Source organism: Mastigoproctus giganteus, chromosome 10 (genome assembly GCF_048544385.1).
Source record: "Mastigoproctus giganteus isolate SK-2022 chromosome 10, ASM4854438v1, whole genome shotgun sequence".
NCBI lineage: Eukaryota > Metazoa > Arthropoda > Arachnida > Uropygi > Thelyphonidae > Mastigoproctus > Mastigoproctus giganteus.
Window position 1 is genome coordinate 32,917,224 of NC_143584.1, and position 19,448 is coordinate 32,936,671.

Below are 19,448 nucleotides of genomic sequence, written 5' to 3' on the forward strand. Positions count from 1 at the left end.
AATTATAACTTCCTTCCATATTTAAAAGAGATTATTTTTTTCATGAATTTACATTTGAGGTATTTATCATCGTAGTCAATACACTATCAATATACATTTTTGCATCTTACTTGCTGGAGGCACCTAGCACTCTAAAAACTAAGTTTGAACGTCGTTTGTAGCTTTAAAAAGGAAGTCGAAGTTCATTATGCCATTGGAGAACCTGATATATGAATAGAAGGAAACCGGAACTAGAATTTGAATTAGAATTTTGACCTAAATCGGCAAAGTCAATCGTTGAGAATTAACACAGACTTTTTATTTAAGAACTGATTTATCTGTAGCACGATAAATTTCTACTGGGTTTGAAACGCTATAATCAAAAACAAAAGCAGAACTTAACAGGCTTTAAAAGTTTTAAAATAGTGGAACAAATATTTAGATTTATTTGGAATGAAGGATGGTTTCACATTTTATGAAATCGATGCATGCTGACAAGTATGTTGGCATAGAGGAGGCTTCAAAAAGACAAGCGGTAGCCATTGTCAGTTTTGTAATGCTACAAAATCCCAAGAGAGACCTGGTAGTCATCTACCCTGCGGCTGCTGAAATGTCCCACAATTCCTCGAAATCATTCATTGAAAATAACTGGTTTTTCGAAGGGAGACAACCTACGAAAAGCAGCGCACTCGTCAGTAAAACATCAAGGCAGCTTTACACTTTCTCTCTTTTACCTGATCAAGTACTCTCGCTTTTAAAGCATTATCTATTTGACGATCACAAATAATGCGTAGAAACTTTGCATGGCCTGGATAGTTTCAGGGTGAATGAATGAAATGTGTAATGCGATCATGGCCTGCTTTATGTTTATAAATATTCCTCCAATGTTTCATTTAAAATAAATCAGCTACACAGGAGAAAACCGGTTTATAAAGACTTTGAATTACTCCCCTAAATAGGTTTCCTTAAGACCTTGTACTAGAAAGGAGGAATATTGCTGGCTTAGTTCGTTACCACCCCCTACCTGCTGGCGAATATATGAAATTCTTATCAAATTATTCGCTTTAGAAAAGCATTTCAGAAATTTCTATTCTAAATCCAAAAGAAGTAAAAAAAATTATTTAATTAAAAATTTAACTGGAAAAATATGAAAAGCTAAACCAATAAATCCATCCAATAAACAGATTTTCACAGGCATTGAGTTGACTTGTTAAAGATTGGACAGCAGTATTTACGACGCGTCAGGGAAAGTCGATTAATTTTCTTATTCAGCTAGAAAAATAAATTTATTAGAGTTCTTTCTCAAAGGTATTCCCAAATCAATGTGCAGTTCATCTTTTTTCTTTTTATTTTTTAACATTCCCTACATATAAAGATAAGAATCATATACCTTATGAGTTATCCCAATTACTTTTGTATGTGTATTATCCCCATCGGTCTCTAGTCGAATTGCATTATCACAAACTCATGTATTCAATGTAATAAATAAAGGCGTAACGTAAGAGTAGATGTTATGAAACAATGGAGATGGGATCATCATACTGCTGCCAATGCCACCATCAGGAAGTGTGATGCGCTAAAATAAGGTTACTGGGTTCTCGAGCAACAGTAATTGCACTGTTTCAGGTTCTCCCGACCTTTGGAGGAACCGCTCCACTGCACTTCAGTAATTCCGGCCTTGGAGCCTGCAGACAGCCCCACAAATGAAATTACACTCTTCGAATTCGAAACTTGTTACTCGCACCCTGTCAGACTACTAGACAATCTACTAAGATCTGTTGGAGGAAATTCGAACTACAACGTACCACTTCCATTTATTATCAAGTTCATCAAAAATGACGGCAACAGCACTAGTCCCGGTATTAAATGCCACATCTCATGCCTGGTGTGTGTGTCCATACTGTATACTCAGTAATCAAAAATTACGATCAACCTAATACAGTACGTACTGTGGCCACCGTTCCCACGGATAACAGCCGCAATTCGACTAGGCATTGACTCAACTAGATGTCCGAAGACGTTGGTAGGGATTTGCGGCCATGCTGCCTGCAAGTTTTTCTAAAGTGTCGGAATACATGACTGTTGCTTGTCCATAGTAATAGGAAAACATTCTACAAGTGTTCAATTGGGTTGAATTCAGGTGAATTTAAAGGCAAATCAAGATGGGTAATACCTTCACTGTGTTCCTCGAATGACTCGGGTACTGTGCAAGCCCATTTACACGACTCATTATCGTTTTGGAAGATCGTGATCGTGTAATGCAACATGGCTGGGTGTACATGGTCTCCTAAGAGCTATTGGTAGCCTTCACCGGTGAAAAGTTTGGTCCACACACAAAAGGAATTCCAGTCCTTGTCAGAAAAACATGTCCCATATTAAGCAACTATCGTCACCTGCCTGGATATTGGGCACCGTGCACGATGGGTCCATGGACTCGTGTTGATTACATCACACAAGAAGCTTGCACCAGGTATTTGGACTGATCCCACGAGCACACCAGCTTCTATTCCTCCAAACTTCAGCTAGCGTGTTGTTGATACTAAAGCATTCGCCGTTGACTACAACATACCACTTCCGGAATAAGCGAAAGGAGTGAGTGTCTCTTGGTCGTCGCTGTGAAATCCCGCACTTTTGAGTGTGCGGTGCGTTGTTCTTTGGGATATTGTTCAATTGTGATGGCAGCTGTGGCACAGTGACCTGCCGTTGAGTCCATACAACGCCTGCACCATTCGCTCACTACGAACACTCCGCCCCTGTAAACGGCGTCCTCCCACACTTGGTGGAAGAGAATCGAATTCGAGTCCGGTTGATGACGTGAGGAATTATTTTGGGCCTTTTTCACAACGTGGCTGAGTTAGTCGGTGTCAGGCGAGGGAAACGTGTTTTTTTTCTCCCAGAAACTTGGGTTTTTCAAACAGAACGACCACAGAACACACACAAGAATTAACCTATAGCTGCTACTTTATCGCTGTGATTTGTACAACCACATGCAAATTACCATGGCTCGGGTGTACGAAGCTGTTCGGCTTTTTATACTGCGAACTCTGTGGCACAGTTCGTTATGGACGGTGTGATCAGAATTCAATGGTTATTGAGTGTATATTGACATGTCAACGTCTTATTCATAATAGCAATTTTGAGGCTGTATTTGGTTTCGTACTTTTGAAATTAGTACTTTATATAATTAGTACTTTATATAATTTTTTAAATTAGCTTTGTAGTATTTGTTTTAATGTACAGGTTCCGTAAAATTTCATTTTTATGAAAGATGAATCTTAATTAAAATATATACAAAATAAACTGAAATTAATTTATAATAATTATATCACTTATTGCACCAATTGTTTAAAACATTGCTGATGTCTTTTTCTATTGCAGCCCTGTGACACCATCTGGAATTGTTTCTTTGGACTGATATTACAGAGAAGCAGTAAACTAAACGGGAGAAATGCTTCATTTTGGAGAGCCGTTAATTATCATCTTCGTCCTTGTCATCCCAAGTACACTCTCCCAGGATAATGCGACCACTGACGTGTACGTGGAAACACCAGTTCCGTTCAGTAAAGAGTTGCTGAACTGTTTGCATGCGCAACTTGAAGAACATGAGTATGTTCTTTTAGAAAACAAAAGTGTATTTGTGCCTGATTATAAACGAGTTTATATTCCCGGAGACTATTACATAAACGATGTCCGCAAACTTGTGGTGTGTTTCCCCACTCTCAATTTTACGGGGAACTTCAGTATAGAAGAATTACCAGACAAGTTTACTGAGGACCATGGCTACATCACCCTCATCGGTTTGATAATCTCGATATTATTTCTGACGTTACATTTGATAATATTTTCGATCGTCAACGAAGTCAGAAACCTACCTGGATATTGTCTGGCCTTCCTCAGCGGCTGCCTGTTACTAGGATATTTAACATTTCTTAGCGTGCAAAAAATAAAATCAGTTAACGCATGCTCATGGTTTGGCTACATCGTAATGTACTTTTTCTTGAGTTCTTTCTTTTGGATGAACACCATAGCGTATGATGTGTTCAGGTCTTTAAGACTGGCCACAATGCACTTAAGAATTTCGCCGAATAGGTTACCAAAGAGAAGATTAGCGGTCTATTCTTCATATGCCTTTGGGATGCCATTGGTATTTGTCGCTAGTGCTTTGATAGTGAATTCTGTTGAGGGCGTACCAAAAAGTTATCGACCATCATTCGAAGAACAGTGTTGGTTTAAATACAGGGATGCTCTGCTTGTGTTTTTTGCTGCTCCGCTGATTATAATCATGATCCTTAATGTTTTCTTTTTCGCAGGATGCGCGTACATCATCCAGACGTCTTCTATGAAAACAAGCCAAGACCAGACAGTAGTGTTGAAACGCCGGTGTCTCATGTTCATGAAGTTGGCTTGCATTATGGGACTTACATGGCTGTTCGGTATATTGGGTGGTGCTACAAATACCCCAGCTTTGTTTTATATCTATTTGCTTTTGAATAGTTTACAGGGACTGTTTATTTTCATAGGTTTTTCCTGCACAGCCAAAGTAAGAGCATATTTTTTACACAAAGTGAAAAGACAACATCCATCAGTTGTATCAAGTAATACAGATTCCCAAATAACCACTGTTGTATGAACGGGGGCATCATTTCCAAACTTCTCCTGCAGTGGAGGATGGTTGTCACTACCGATAGTGATAATTCATCTTACATCATCATAAAAATTATTATCATGAAACGTTTTAGAGATAATATAAGGTGGCTTAACAGAATTTTATGAGTAGGGAAAAAAGTTATTTAATGTGCGCAGTGCAATATATTTCCAGAGTCTTAGCAAATAGTAATAATCCATGATGTATAAAAAAAGATCTAAAAAGCAACGACTTTTATGAGCGAACTGAGAAAATTTCGGTTTCGAGCATCCGTCTCTATTGCCATTCATCCAGCTTGTGGTAAGAAACATAATATACTGTGCTTCAGCTAAAATATTGGGTGTGCCAAAAGAATATGTGACATTGAACAAAAAAGATAAAAATAACAGGTGGTTTTCTATTGGTGAACAGATGAATGATAAAGATCACATTATCATTCATCAGTTCACCAATAGAACTTTTCTAGTCAGCCAAACTAGAAAAGGTTTCTACATCGGTAAGCCGGTGCGGGCACCATTATTTCTTAAATACTTGAATATAGTTACATACGTGCTGGACTTAGAAAGAAATATGCTACGTAATAAGAGTTGACGTCTTCGGCTTATCTTTTCGAGAATCTCGCCAGAGTGGCATCTGGTGAGATTCTTGAAAGATGGAGCGGTGATCCCCGATCTGCTCGAGTGGAGAATTCGACCCATTTTGACAACTTTAATCTGTTCAATGTCACATCAACCTTTTAGACACGACAAGCCACCCCAGGACTAGTCAATACACAGCTTTTTGCAAACTAACTGGTAGATGGGAATCCAGGTTAGGCTCAAGGGAACATAATATTTCTGAAAAAAACGTTTTTTTTTCTTATTTTTAGAGATTAGAAAGTTATATAGGTCGTTGCTTTGCAACTTTGGTTCTTAAGTTTGCACTGTTAACAGTACAAAACAACGCTGGTACGAACATTTCTCCTGCTCTAATTCGAAATCCATTAAAGTCAATGTTCTTGAAGGAATCCTTACATTTGAACCGAAAATTATGCACTTGGCAGAGTTTTCTTAAAATATCCGATTACCTCCAATACGAGCATATCTTATAGGCACATTTGTCATCTTGATAAAAATGCCATCTTATCTTATCTATGAAAAAAGGGATATTTTTGTTGTGGTCGTAGGATTTATTAAATTTACCTTCATACGCACATTTGTAAAAAGGCCCATTCTATCCAAAATAGGATTAAATCTTTGCTCACATCGCATTTATTTTAAATAACTTTATCATATCAATGACAGTTTTATTTGTTTTTAAATTTATTAAGTTAGTATTAAGTTTATATCGATTTCAAATCAATAAATATCCAATAGTATCGAGTCAACTTTGCACAATTTTTAATCATATTTTTAATCCATTAGAATTTTCATTGTATGTATGTGGACATGCTACCATTATGTATATAACATTTGTAAGGTTTATGCTTTTTAATAAAAGTGTAGTTTGTAAAACTGTGTGTTGAATTTAATTTGAAGTGTGCCAATTTTTAGAAAATCATTTTAAAAATTAAAAGAACTGTAGGAGGCTTTTTAATACTTCAGCACGTGGATACAACCCATATACCTGTCATAAGTAAATATTCTTTTCTTGGAAGATGTAGTAAATGTCTTTGCGCCGCAGGAATCTCTTCACTGGAGGTCAGATGATATTGCGGAAGTTGAATGAGGCCAAGAAAAATACATAAACTGGTTTCTCTTATTATAGTTCCAGCCCTACCAGCTTGCATGTTTTTAGCAACTGTTTATTTAATAAAAAAAGGGTTAATGGTGAATTTAGTAGAAGAATAACATGAAGTGAGATCTCAGAGAACTCTCTTGGTAATAGATGAATAAATATACGCGTCTCCATGGTGGTATTTAAATCCAACGAAGCCAGTGAGTACACTAAACTAACTGGAGAATACCTTGTATTCCAAAATGCCAATTACGACGCCACTAATTCGTGACGAATGTTACACCATCGGGGCCTTTTGAAACTGTCAAGGTATTGTTTGAACCATCATACCGTCTACAACTTTGACAGCTTTTACCTTTAGGCAAAACAGGTTCAGGTTACACAGAGAGGAGTTTCTGCTGCTACATTGTGTTATATAAGAAACTGTCAGTCCTGCAGGAAACTTTATGGATTTTCCCTCACCACAAGTAAGTATCCTTTTACTCTTTGAACTAAACTAACATTTCTTTTAGTTATTGGAAGGATTTAATGAGGAAGTTTTGGGGCTATCTTATCAGTAAATTATAATAAATCATATAATGTTTGATTACGAACGATTAAGCTTGCAAGCCGAAGAGTTCCTGTCCTAAATTATGCCTCCAGCACCTTTACTTGAGAAATGTTATTTATATACGCACTCAATGAACAATTTAATACCAACTTCATTGCCCTATCATTCCATAAAGTTCGCGCAGAGTTCAGTGGAGTTTTTGCGTATTTCTCAGGTGATGTTCTTAGAAACTGCTCACTGAGTTTATAATTTTATATCAAGTATTCGTTTCTGTAGTAATATATCAAAGGAAAATAACGAATACCGCAGCAGAAAGTTATAATACTCGTATGTCGACAATTGGTCGCACAACCGATGTGAGAATTATCATTAATTCCATATTTTACAATTTCTGTATTACCTTTCTGAAGAAAATGTTGGATGTCGTTAGTACTACAAGGTGTATCTCAAGGAACCTGGCTCAAAGAGATGACGTAACTATCTGTCAAAGCAGTTCTTGAGCAAAAAAACACATTTTGCCAGCAACCGTGAAGTTATTTGAAACAATCCAGGAAGCTACTTTATGATAACTTCATTTGGTACCTTTGGAATTTCAATTTCAATTAACTCATTAATTTTCCAATTAATGAGGTAACTTTTAAATACGAAATTAACTAATTAAATTACGTCAATGACTACGTGACGTTGTAAATCAAAGATATTATGAAGGTTATCAAGGATATATAAGAGAAAACGTTATATTTGTGCGCTAATAATTATTTATATTTTTAAAATCTCAACGTAATCATCTCGAATGGGTTACTAATTTACATCATTGTAATAATAAGGGATCTGCTCATACTGCAATAAAAAAAAACGCTTACATATTCTCTAAAATGAGCGCAGAGGCAAAACTATAAATTCTACCAATATTCAATCGTGTAAATATAACTGTAAAAATTACGAATCAAAACATGTCAAATAAAAATGTCGAATTATTAAAATTCTTAATTAACAAATACCAAATTTCATTTATTAAATGAGTTGCAAAGAGAATTTATTCAACGGGCTTCTTGTCTATTTGCAGATCTAACGAAGCAGGGATTTAATAACCATCCAAAAACTCCCGAGCAGATAATCAACGGCAATGGAAACCCTTGCAGCTAATCGTCTACTGCGAACAGGATTTGTTTCTTTTCTACTCATTTACGCTGTCATGGCAAGGTCCAACGATTCATACGGTGAGTTATTGGAAAAGGATCCACGATGCGCCTCAAGACTTTCATGCCAGAAAGGCAAAAACAGGCAACAACTCGATCAGAGCTGTCGCTGTGACCCTTTGTGTATCCTGCATGACGATTGTTGTAGTGATTCCGTACATCTTTTAAGAAATTCTGTCGAGGATTCGGGAGGATTTCGATGTATGAAAGTGAATCGCGGTGAAGGCGTATACGTGATTAACAGGTGTAATAAATTATGGGCAGGAGATCCGATCATCAAACAGAAATGTGAGCAAACAGCACCTTTCTTCAGCGACCCGATCGATATGGTTCCCGTCAGCAATATTCGAAGTCGAATAACGTACCGAAATTACTTCTGTTCCCTTTGCAATTTCGATCATCATCAAGTGCACTTTTGGACACTCCAAGTCTCGTGTCCCTTGTTACATCCTGTAGTTTTTAATCAATTTGTAAATAATTCGATCTTTGATAAGTTACTTTACGATCCTCGGATAAATAGTTGGGGGATTTGCATTTCTGGAAGCAACAGCAGTTCTGAATTCCTTGCATGTGATATAAACATCTTTCTGTCTACTGTAGCGAAGGATATCGTGAGATACTGCAAACCAAATATTATATCCCAATGCCCCTCTCATTGGACAGACATTTCTACAGTCAAAAAATGCGCACAAAATATGGGAGTTGTTTACCTGTCTGAAATTCGTTATTACCGCAACCTCCATTGCGCTCTTTGTAATGGTGTCCAGTTAGCCAATCTAACGTGTGCTCCACCGCCTGCTTTACCTCTCGATACCCCAGAACTGCCATCTTTAGCTGCTTTAGTGGATTTTAATAAAGCTGATGGCTCCGAAGTAGGAAAAGTTTCGAGCTGCAGCGAAGGAGAATTATATGATCCTTTCTTTAAGAAGTGTAGGACTCTTTCTTGTGGACTTCCTGGTCAAAAAATGAAGGATGGCCAATGCGTAACTGAATAGTTGAACACGTGATTCTTTACGTAATACTAAAAATGAAAAAAACATTCAAACTTCTAATTCATCTTTGAATTTTAAACTAAGGAAGGTATGATTGCAAAAGCGAAATCAGGTGTTTAGAAGTTGTAAATGAAATGTCTAATTTTTCGTTGTTTTTAAAAGGGAATAATAATTTTAATTAAAATATTAAAAACATCATTTATAAACGCTTTAGTATTTTATTACTTCTGATTTCATATTTATAGATGTTTTAGTACTTAATTCGCCAAAGTTTTATAAACGTACCGATTGTTTAACAAAAATAATATAATTAATTCTATTTAAACTGTTAAAACGTAATTTATCGCAGTCAGACTTTTATATATTAACGCAATAAAATTTAAAGGATTTACTGGCTATTGGGAGTTATATTTCCTTTTGATCGAATAATAAACAAATAAAATATTATATAAAGAATTCATTGTGATATGTTAGCAAATATTATTTTAGAAAACTTATAAAAATATCCGATTTGCTAAAAAGAAGCTCTTTATATTTTTGATATTAGGAGCTTCGAGTTTAAGGATGTTAAAAAAGAAAATTTTAAGAATTTAATAATTTTTAGCATAATGATTATATTTCAGTCTACCGTCCTTCCAACACTGGACTACGCTAGTATGATCCGGTCTCCATAAGGTTCATGGTTAAAGAAATAAGGTTCATAAAAAATCGCCCTGGAAATATTTATTATAGAAGTTTTATATTAAATCATACAGAGATTTTCGTTGGCATTCTTACGCTTCTGGAAAGAAGATTTGGATACTAGTTTTATGAATTTTTCAATACTCCTACAAGAATATGGTTTTATTTAAAGCTGAGCGAAGAAAAAGGGCGGCAGTGGGTAGAGGAAGGCAGAGTTATAGGACAGGATGGGAGGAGAGGCTTTTAATTAGAAGCATTGAACAGAGGAGAAGAAGAAGAGGCAACGGTGGAGAAGGAAAGAGATGGAAAGCATCTCCTAGGCGAGAGTGAGAAAGAATGATTTGTATTAGGGCAAGAAGAGGAACAGTAGCGTAGGACTGGAGGTAACAATAGCAAGAAAGGTGAAGGTTCGGGGTGGGGGAAATAAAACAGAGGAAGGTCCCCTAAGGCTAGAGCGAAAAAGGTTAATCCCATATTTGTTATGTTGAATTATTGCATAACGTCATGTAATTCTTGTTCTCATATGAATGACATATTCTTTGGAGCAGTTGGCCAGTCTAGGGGAAGTCTACCTTCTCTCATGGGGAATGCGAGCTTGCCAATGTCTCATGTTCTTGCACTAAACTACGCAACCGCTTCCCTTTTGAACCTCACCATCTCCACTGGTCATTTCAAAGATGCGATGAGAAAGAATTTGTTATCGAGGCTCATTTTCGTGGTCACATGAAATAACGACTGAAGTGTCACATTACATTTACTAGGTGGTATCCAAGATATTGGTAACAGGAAGTGGTGTACTAAAGCTAAATAACCCAATTGCAGTTTATCCTATTCTTGACGGTTCTTGTTTGGTAAACCTGTCTCTGACACCTCCTACATTTCTTTCACATCAGATTACGTTTAGCATAGCGAGTTCCCCCCCCCCCTCGCATAGAGGCATGTATTTCGTTAATATTACTTTTACGGTAGAATCCGAGAAGAAATACACATTACATCACAAGAACATGACGTCCTGGGATTTCCGATTGCCCTTTGGTGTACAATACGTTCGAAAGAAATGAGTTAAGGGATGGGCTACGGTACATATCAGACGCTTCCTCTTCGCAGAATAATTGCATTTTTCCATTTTTCGCGATTAATATAAGTGAAAATTCTCAAGAAAATTTAGCCCTTTATGTCCTAAATTTAATAAGTTCAAGGGAAGGGCGCTATGTAGCAAACCTCGGTTGCTCAATGTTATTTACAGAAATAGGCTATGCCCTACTTGAACAACATTTTATAAGGAATATAAATAAGATGTCTGGATAATCCATTGTATATATATATATGAAAAAAACAACCGCATCTGTTTTCATCTAATTTTAAGAGTTTCTTTTGTTCGATTTTAATGAAATCTCAAATGGCGAAACCTAAAATTTCATGAAAATCCGTTCATTAAGAGTTGCATTAATACATGCTGATGGAGACCTCAGATAATGGGCGTTTTAGGTATCTGAGAAAGCCTAAAATTAACAACCGCTGTTTATGCAATACTTAACGCTCTACCTATAAGATTATACAATGGAAATGCAACCTACTTTGCAAAAATCCACATCTACCAACTTGCAACTCAACAAAATTTTAGGAAAAACGAATACAGATTAAAACAGGTAATTTTAATTCAAATTTTGTTTCGATTTTCAGAGAACTTAAACTAAAAGGAATATTTTTCAATGGTCTAAACGTTGAACTAGCTAAATTCAATGGACTGATTATCATATTTGGATTATTTCTGTTTCGATATTTATTTATTGTATATCTCTGGACATAAACAATGACTTTGATGCAAAGTAACGTTATAATAGTTGCTCTTCTCTGGATACATCCATCTACGCAATGCACTATTAAATACTGTACTCTTCTCAAACATTACTGTTGTCACAACAAGACCGCCTTCTGATGACTAAATACGCTTTTCTTTATATTCAAAGACATCTTTACTGTCTTGCTGTATTTATCTTTACCAATATTTGTTCTTATTACAATCTAAATATTTCTTATGTACTGTACGATAATTAATATTAATACCATAGTGAAGCGAGTAATTTAGATTAGTGGAATTATGCATTTATCGATGAGGAAATAATTGCCAAAACTTGTCGTGGTAAAATGTTAACTACTTGACACCAGAGAAAAGGTCTAGCGAGCAGGATGCTACTCAAGGACGAATCTTAGCTGTCCTCAAATTGAAGAAATAATGATGTTGTGGGCGGAGCTCTACCTTCGAGTACCCACTGGGAAAACCAAACAGCTATAATTTCAGAAAGAAAAAAAAGGGCATTTCTTGTTGTGTTTTTGGAAGCAGAATGTACTGAAATCCTCGAAATAGTTCTTTAAAAGATCTCATTAGTAAGTACCTTATGTACTTAAATTTCCCAGCCCTAATGCATATCAATAAAGTTTTCTTCGGGAGAATCTTTAAGGCTTAGAAAGACGACTGAAATTTTAATGAAATAATCAGTGGTGATGTCCTGCATGAACCAAGAATTTTTATGTTTTTCATCAAGCAACACAACCAAACCGACTTTAGAATGTGGGCTTTTACTGCTTTTAGGTTAATGCATTGTTAAAATGGATAAGACAAAGCACAGAACTTGCGTCAACCACCCAGACAACTTCTGCTATGTTAGTGGATACTTAATCCCAAAAACTCAGAGGAAGAAAATATAAAATGTCACAAAAGTTGCATATTCCTTGTACTTCGGCTGCAAGATCGGTGACCAAGAAAAAAATTGGGCTCCACATATCTGTTGTATTACTTGTACAACGAACTTAAGGCTGTGGTTATATGGCAAGATGAGAGCATTACCTTTTGCCGTCCCTATGGTGTGGCGCAAGCCCAAGAATCGTTTCGACGACTGCAATTTCTGCATGACAAAAATAAAAGGTATTTCCAAAAATAGCAAGCACTGCATCAAATATCCAAATATCCCATCAGCAATTAGGCCAGAGCCACACGGTAAGGAACTGCCAGTACCTGTGCTACCAAAATCTTGGGCTATTGGAAGTAGTGATGAAGGTACAGAAGAATTCGTTTTAGCAGATGTCGCGGAACCACGTACTTCACATGATTTGGACTACGAGCCAGAAAAAGAAAAGGCCCCACACTACATTGAACAAGAAGAATTAATGTCTTGCCAAATACCATAGTGAAGATACAGAAAATACAGAATTACTCGGATCCAGAGGTGAGTAAGTGGAACTTACTCACCTCTGGAGATGTGCAAATGTAACAGACTGGAGATGTGCAAATGTAACCCCAATTCACAAAGGAGGATCAAAGGCTGACACAAGTAATTATAGACCTGTTAGTTTAACTTCTGTTCCAGGTAAATTAATGGAGGCACTGGTTAAAGAAGCACTGCAGGATCATCTAGACAAGAATTCAGTTATAGCTCAGACGCAGCATGGTTTTGTTAAGGGCAGGTCTTGCCTGACCAATTTGATTGGATACTATGATGTAGTCACAAAAGAACTGGATGCAGGGAATAACTTTGATATTATATATTTGGATCTTAGAAAGGCTTTTGATACTGTTGCACATGGAAGACTGCTGCACAAATTGGATCAGTGTGGCATTGGAGGCAAATTGCTGCTATGGATAAGGGGATGGTTGAGTGGCAGAAGACAGAGAGTGGTAATCAATGGACACTGCTCAACGTGGACTAATGTTATTAGTGGAGTTCCTCAAGGTTCAGTGTTGGGTCCGTTGTTGTTTTCGGTGTTTATGAATGATATTGATGATGGGATATCAAGTTTAATGTCCAAGTTTGCAGATGATACAAAGGTTGGCAGGGTCGTTAAGGACAATACTGACGCTATGCTGCTGCAACAGGATCTGGAAAGGTTGAACAGATGGGCTGAGAGGTGGCAAATGAAGTTTAACATCGACAAATGTAAAGTGCTGCATATGGGAAACAGTAACCCCAGAGCAATGTATCAACTCTGCGGTACTACACTGACAGTGGTGGAGAATGAAAAGGACCTGGGGGTAATTGTGCAGGCAGATATGAAGTTCTCTGAGCAGTGCAGACGAGCTGCAAGAGTAGCTCATGGTGTCTTGTCAATGATATACAGGAATTTTTCTAGCAGGGATAAGGAGGTGATTATTCCCTTGTATAAGGCAATGGTAAGGCCACATCTTGAGTACTGTATACAGGTCTGGAGGCCTCATTTCAAGAAGGATGTAGAGCTGCTGGAACGGGTACAGAGAAGGGCAACAAGATTAGTAAATGGAACAAAGGGTTGCTCTTACGAAGAAAGGCTTAAGTTTTGCAAATTACAGAGTTTGGAGACTAGGCACCGGCGAGGTGATCTGATAGAGGTGTATAAGGCTTTGAATGGTTTGAGCATGCTCAATGCCAATGGGATTCTTCATCTTTCTCAGAATAATCACCTCAGAGGGCATAAATTCAAATTGAGGAAGGACGGATGTCGGATAGATGTGCGGAAATTTGCCTTTGGCCAGCGGGTGGTTGGTTGGTGGAACCGACTTCCATCACTTGTTGTTGAAGTTGATAGCCTAAACAAATTTAAAGCTCAACTGGACAGGTATTTCGAACGAACGGAGGGGTGAAATGGGAGTGGTTTTTTTTTTTTTTTTTTTTTTGGCTGATGCTGAATAAGCTTGCTTTCTTGCATCATATGCCAATGCTAATGCTAATGCTAATGCTAATGCTAACTTACTCACCGAAGATACAAACATTACAATATGCCGTAAGCGAAATAAAGAGTTTTCAAGATATTTTGCAATTGAAAACAACATGTGTGTCTGCAAAGACATTGTTGGTCTTATGAACGAACTGATCATTGATCATAATACCTCTGAATAGCGTTTGTTCATTGATGCGTCAAAGCTATGTTTGAAAGCAGTATTGCTTCATAACGGAAATACTTTACCATCAATTCCTTTTGTTCATATTTATCTGGGCCATACTATCGTAAGTATGTCCCAGATTCTTGCTGCTATACGTTACAACGACTACGGTTGGAATATTTGTGGTGATCTCAAAGTGATTGGACTGCTTGTTGGGTTGCAAGGTGGTTTCGCTAAATACTGTTATTTCCTGCGTTTGTGGGACAGTCGTGCAACAGCCAAACCCTACGTCGTACAACACTGGGACAAGAGAGATGAATATATTTTAGGGAAAAGCAATGTAAAGTATGTTCCATTGGTTGATCCAAAAAGTTTTTCTTCTCTCCTTTACACATCAAGTTTGAACTGATTAAGAATTTCATTAAGGCGCTGAATAAAAAGAGCAGAGGATTCACATATTTACTGAAAATGTTTCCAAATTTATCTCATGCAAAGCTAAAGGAAGGAATTTTCATAGGTCCTCAAATAAGAAAGCGCCTAAAAGATGAAGAATTTCAAAGAAACCTGAATGAACTGGCTGCATGAAGATCTTTCAAGGCTGTGGTACACGGATTCCTCGAAAAGAGAAAAGAAGAGAACTATGAGCAACTTGTGAAAAACTTGCGGAAATGTTACAAGAACATGGGGTGCCGAATGTCATTGAAAATGTATTTCCTTCACCCCATCTGGATTTCTTTCCTGAAAACTTAGCAGATGTCAGTGATGAACAAAGAGAGCGCTTCCACCAGGACGTATCTGCAATGGGAAAACGATACCAAGGTGGTGGGGATTCTGCCATGATGGGAGATTACTGTTGGTTCCTTAACAGTAATCGGGAAAGCAATCTGGAGTATAAAAGGAAATAATTGAGTGGGAAACATGTCTAAGTAACATACACTGTGCTGCCACTTTATTAGATACACCCCTGCTGTGCACACAAATGGTTTGTTCCACAACGTTGCAAGTCACATGATCACAGTTGTAGATATAAATGCAGCAGAACAACCTTAAAAAACCATAGCAAGAATAGGGAAAAGGAGTGATCTAACGGACTTCGAACGTGGCATTGTAGTAGATGCAAGACGTGCTGGACAAAGCATCTCTGAAACGGCAGTTCTCCCGAACTTTTCATGCAACACAGTTTCAAGGGTGTATTGAGAATGGTGCAACGAACAGAAAACACCCTCTCAACGGCACTCCTGTGGAAGAAAATCGCTTGTTGATGAGAGAGGTCAGAAGAGGATGGACAAGCAAATAGACGAGCCATAATTTCGGACATCACGTCAGAATACTACCTTGGTGCGCAGAACAAAATATCACAACGGACCACTAGTCGCACTTTGTCGCGAATGGGCTACAACAGCCGACAGCCATATCGCGTACCTTTGTTATCAATGAAGAAAAAGAGAGCACGCCTCCCGTGGGCACAGCAACACCAGCACTGGACTATCGAGGGTTGGAAAACAGTTGCTTGGTCTAACGAGTTGAAGTTCTTGGTGCATCATGTTGATGGAAGGCTCAGAACTTGTCGAAAACAACATGGACCCGTCATGTCTGACGACTACTATGCAAGGTGGTGGTGCCAGTGTTATGGTGTGGGGAATGTTTTCTTGGCACACGTTGGGTCCATTGATACTCATAGATTCACGTCTGAATTCCACGTCGTCCCTAAACATCGTTGCTGACCAAGTGCATCCGTTCATGTTGACAGTTTATCCTCAGTCAGATGGTTACTTCCAGCAGGATAATGCGCCGGTGCACAAAGCCCGAATCACTATGGAATGGTTCCAGGAACATGCCAATGACTTCTCTTTGCTGCAGTGAACCGCTCAGTCCGCGGATATCAATCCTATTGAACATCTTCGGGATGAGCTGGAAAGGGCTGTTCTCTGCAGGCCTACACCTCCATGGAATCTCAAGGAAATGCGTGACACACTCATGTCTGCATGGTACTCCATTCCTGCACAACGTTTTCAGCATCTTGTTAAATCCATGCCTAGACGAATTCAGGCTGTTTTGAAGGTTAAAGGAGGGTCAACATGCTACTAGGTAGGTGTAGCTAATAAAGTTGCAGCACAGTGTGTAATAATTACAACGATGTATGTTGATATTGTATAAAAACAAGGAATTTAAAAAATGCGTATATCTTTTGATGTATACGTGACAGAAGTAAAAAATTGATATTTGCATAATCAGGACATTAATTTTGTTCAGAATAACCAACTTTCTTTCCAGAGATATGAAGAAAAAAAATTTTGTTGGGTAGTGTAATTTGAACTGACGCATTACAGAAGACTGACGCAGTCCCCTTCGTGTCTCATTTGCATCTTAAATAAAATTCAGTTTGCCCAAAATGCAGCGTCTTATTATTTAAATAAAGTAAATTCCAGTTGCCTTTGTCTTGCTTTTCAAATAAAGAGTACTGGTCTCTAAGGTGAATCACATTTAAATGTTTTTGCAATGTGTGCCATTATGGCCATTTCAGAGATTGTATCCTCACTGACAAATAAATAATCACTCTGTCAGTCAGTGGAAGACCTGACAATCCAATGATCAAATACCAGCGTTATCCCAAATGCAATGCAAAAGCGGTTAATTTAAAATGAATTTATTTTGTAACATAAATACATTAAAAATCTGCAACGTAGTCTCTTTCACGTCTTACGTTCTAGTAATTTCTGAATGCCGTTTAACAGTCTGCTGAAGTTGCCTGTCTAATGTGTTGTCTTTAGAAGCGTTGGATCAACGGTTCTAAAGACAAAAATCGTTGTCCACGCAACGGTTCTTTGAACTTGGGGATTAGAGAGTAATCGCAAGGACTCGTATCAAAAATATAGAGGATGTGAGGTAGTGCTTCCCACTTGCAATTGATAAAACAAGCTGCATAGACTGTTTGATATGAAGTCTTGCATTATCATGCAGTATGAGCACCAGAAGCACACTTTAATCCGGCAAAGTGCAAGGTCATACCCCTGGGGAATAATAACCCCCATAATAACTTACAGGCTTGGTGGAGTTGAACTAAAGTCAGTAGTGGAAGAAAGGGCTTTGGAGTTACGCCAAGACCTCAGCGAACAGATGGTTTCGGTATTCCAGATTCGTTCACTGTTTCTTCACAGGTTGTATGTCTGTTTTCATCGAACATAGTGACAATAGCTACAGCCGATGTTCTCGGTCCACCTGAGGTTACCTTCCTTGTCTTCAACACTGGTTTAACCTTGACGAAACCTTTGAGAGCAAAGTGAAATCGCGCTGCGATCTACTGTTAACTCTCACACACACAACCCGTAACAATTCATAAATTTGTGTCGGCGTCCACAATGTGGTTTCAATTTTAATAGATCTTCAATTGAAACTGTAATCTGACCGGAAGCAATTTCACCATCCATTGTTTTAAAATCTTTACTCAAACATTCAGTGCCGGAACTCTGTTTCAAGTACGCTGATGTTGAGGCTAAACTTCAAATTATTATCCTGATCAATGCCACTCTGACAGGGGCAGAGTGAGAAGCACATGCGCAGTGTAAATATGAGAAATGTCAATAGATGTAGATATTCAAAACGATTCAATTTAGATCAAAGACTTTAGGGCGTACAGTAGCTATAAACATTGTTGTACATAAGTTGGCAGAGACCTGATTTGTGTACATTAAAATTAACCAAGGTTCTACAAAATGAGGCCCTGGCTAACCCATTTAAAACTGTTTCAGTTCGTATATGTTTTGTTCTTAATGCACAAATATTTTTGTTTAGAGAGCACCACATTCTCCAAATGAAATATTTTTTCAAGATCCTTTCTTCCCCAAGGTTATTTAAAAGCGTATCCTTCAAATAAATTTCATTCATAGCAAGCTGAACACACAACGACACACGAAAGGACATAATGCAATCGCAGTTAGCGGAAAACCCTTTTGTCAGCTTCACCTTTCTCTACAGACATGTAAAAGTTTACGTGTGCCTCGGGATGTCAGTCAATTGCATCATGTAGGAATGAAATGAAAGTATTAATATAATGGAAGCATTGAAGAGAACATCCAGGCTTACTACGCTCAGAAGAGTTATAATTTAAACTTATTGTTTGCAAAGCATCGAATATTACATTAGGTGAGTTTTTTGAATGTATATAATATAGTCGTTATTATAAAAATGCGGTTATTTCATATTTGATGAGATTATAAGGATAAAAATATATGCAATTGAACTTTTAGATGACATTTTCCGTCTTTCAAAACTCATTCTTGGTTGCTTCCTGATTTTACAAATGATGATTGTATATTTGAAGCATCACTGGCTGAATTAATAAACACAGAGATCCAGCAGTGAATCCCTCTTATAGAAGACATAACAATAATCGTTAAAAATCCCTTGATGGAAGATATTATGCAACTTAATATTTCTTAATATTAATTCGTTGAAAAGTAATTGTCGAAATCAATTCGATGTTCGCAACCATTAAGACCAATGAGAAAATGCAATGAAGAGATATTACGCACACATTTTAAATCTTTGGAGAGTCCTGTACTAGTATTTAGTGAGAGAAAAATGGTGCAAGAAGCAAACGTCATACAGCGCTAGCCAAAAAACCCCTTTTCTCTCTTCATTTGCATATTCCGTCTAATAATTTGTACGAACCTTTAAATTGATTCAGACTAACGCCTTCTACAACACTAGATGGAAGTTTGTTCCAATAATCGAGTGCTCTTTGGCTGAATGCAAATTTCTAACCATCTTCGGCACCCATCTTTTTTCCGATTAAAAAATATTTCTCCTTGTGTGTAGCTGTTGATATCAT

General features: G+C 37.5%; 2 protein-coding genes across 2 annotated transcripts in view; both read left to right on the top strand.

The window, feature by feature from the left end:
- Window positions 1-3,361: 3,361 nt before the first annotated feature.
- Window positions 3,362-5,482, top strand: LOC150078953 (G protein-coupled receptor Mth2-like). Its single transcript, XM_090383466.1, has one exon. It carries the CDS (start codon window positions 3,428-3,430, stop codon window positions 4,607-4,609), a length of 1,182 nt encoding a protein of 393 aa, XP_090239592.1. The 5' UTR covers window positions 3,362-3,427; the 3' UTR covers window positions 4,610-5,482.
- Window positions 5,483-7,959: 2,477 nt separating this feature from the next.
- The window catches only part of LOC150078954 (uncharacterized), a 40,528-nt gene continuing 29,039 nt past the window's right edge, over window positions 7,960-19,448 (top strand). The window contains exon 1 of the mRNA XM_090382899.1: window positions 7,960-9,072. Within this exon, the coding sequence (XP_090239025.1) occupies window positions 8,017-9,072 (1,056 nt within the window). The 5' untranslated portion in view covers window positions 7,960-8,016. The remainder of the gene's footprint in view (window positions 9,073-19,448) is intronic.

Bases quoted from the DNA above. Each gene is read 5' to 3' on its own strand.
- LOC150078953 (XM_090383466.1), top strand. From the start codon at position 3,428: ATGCTTCATTTTGGAGAGCCGTTAATTATCATCTTCGTCCTTGTCATC.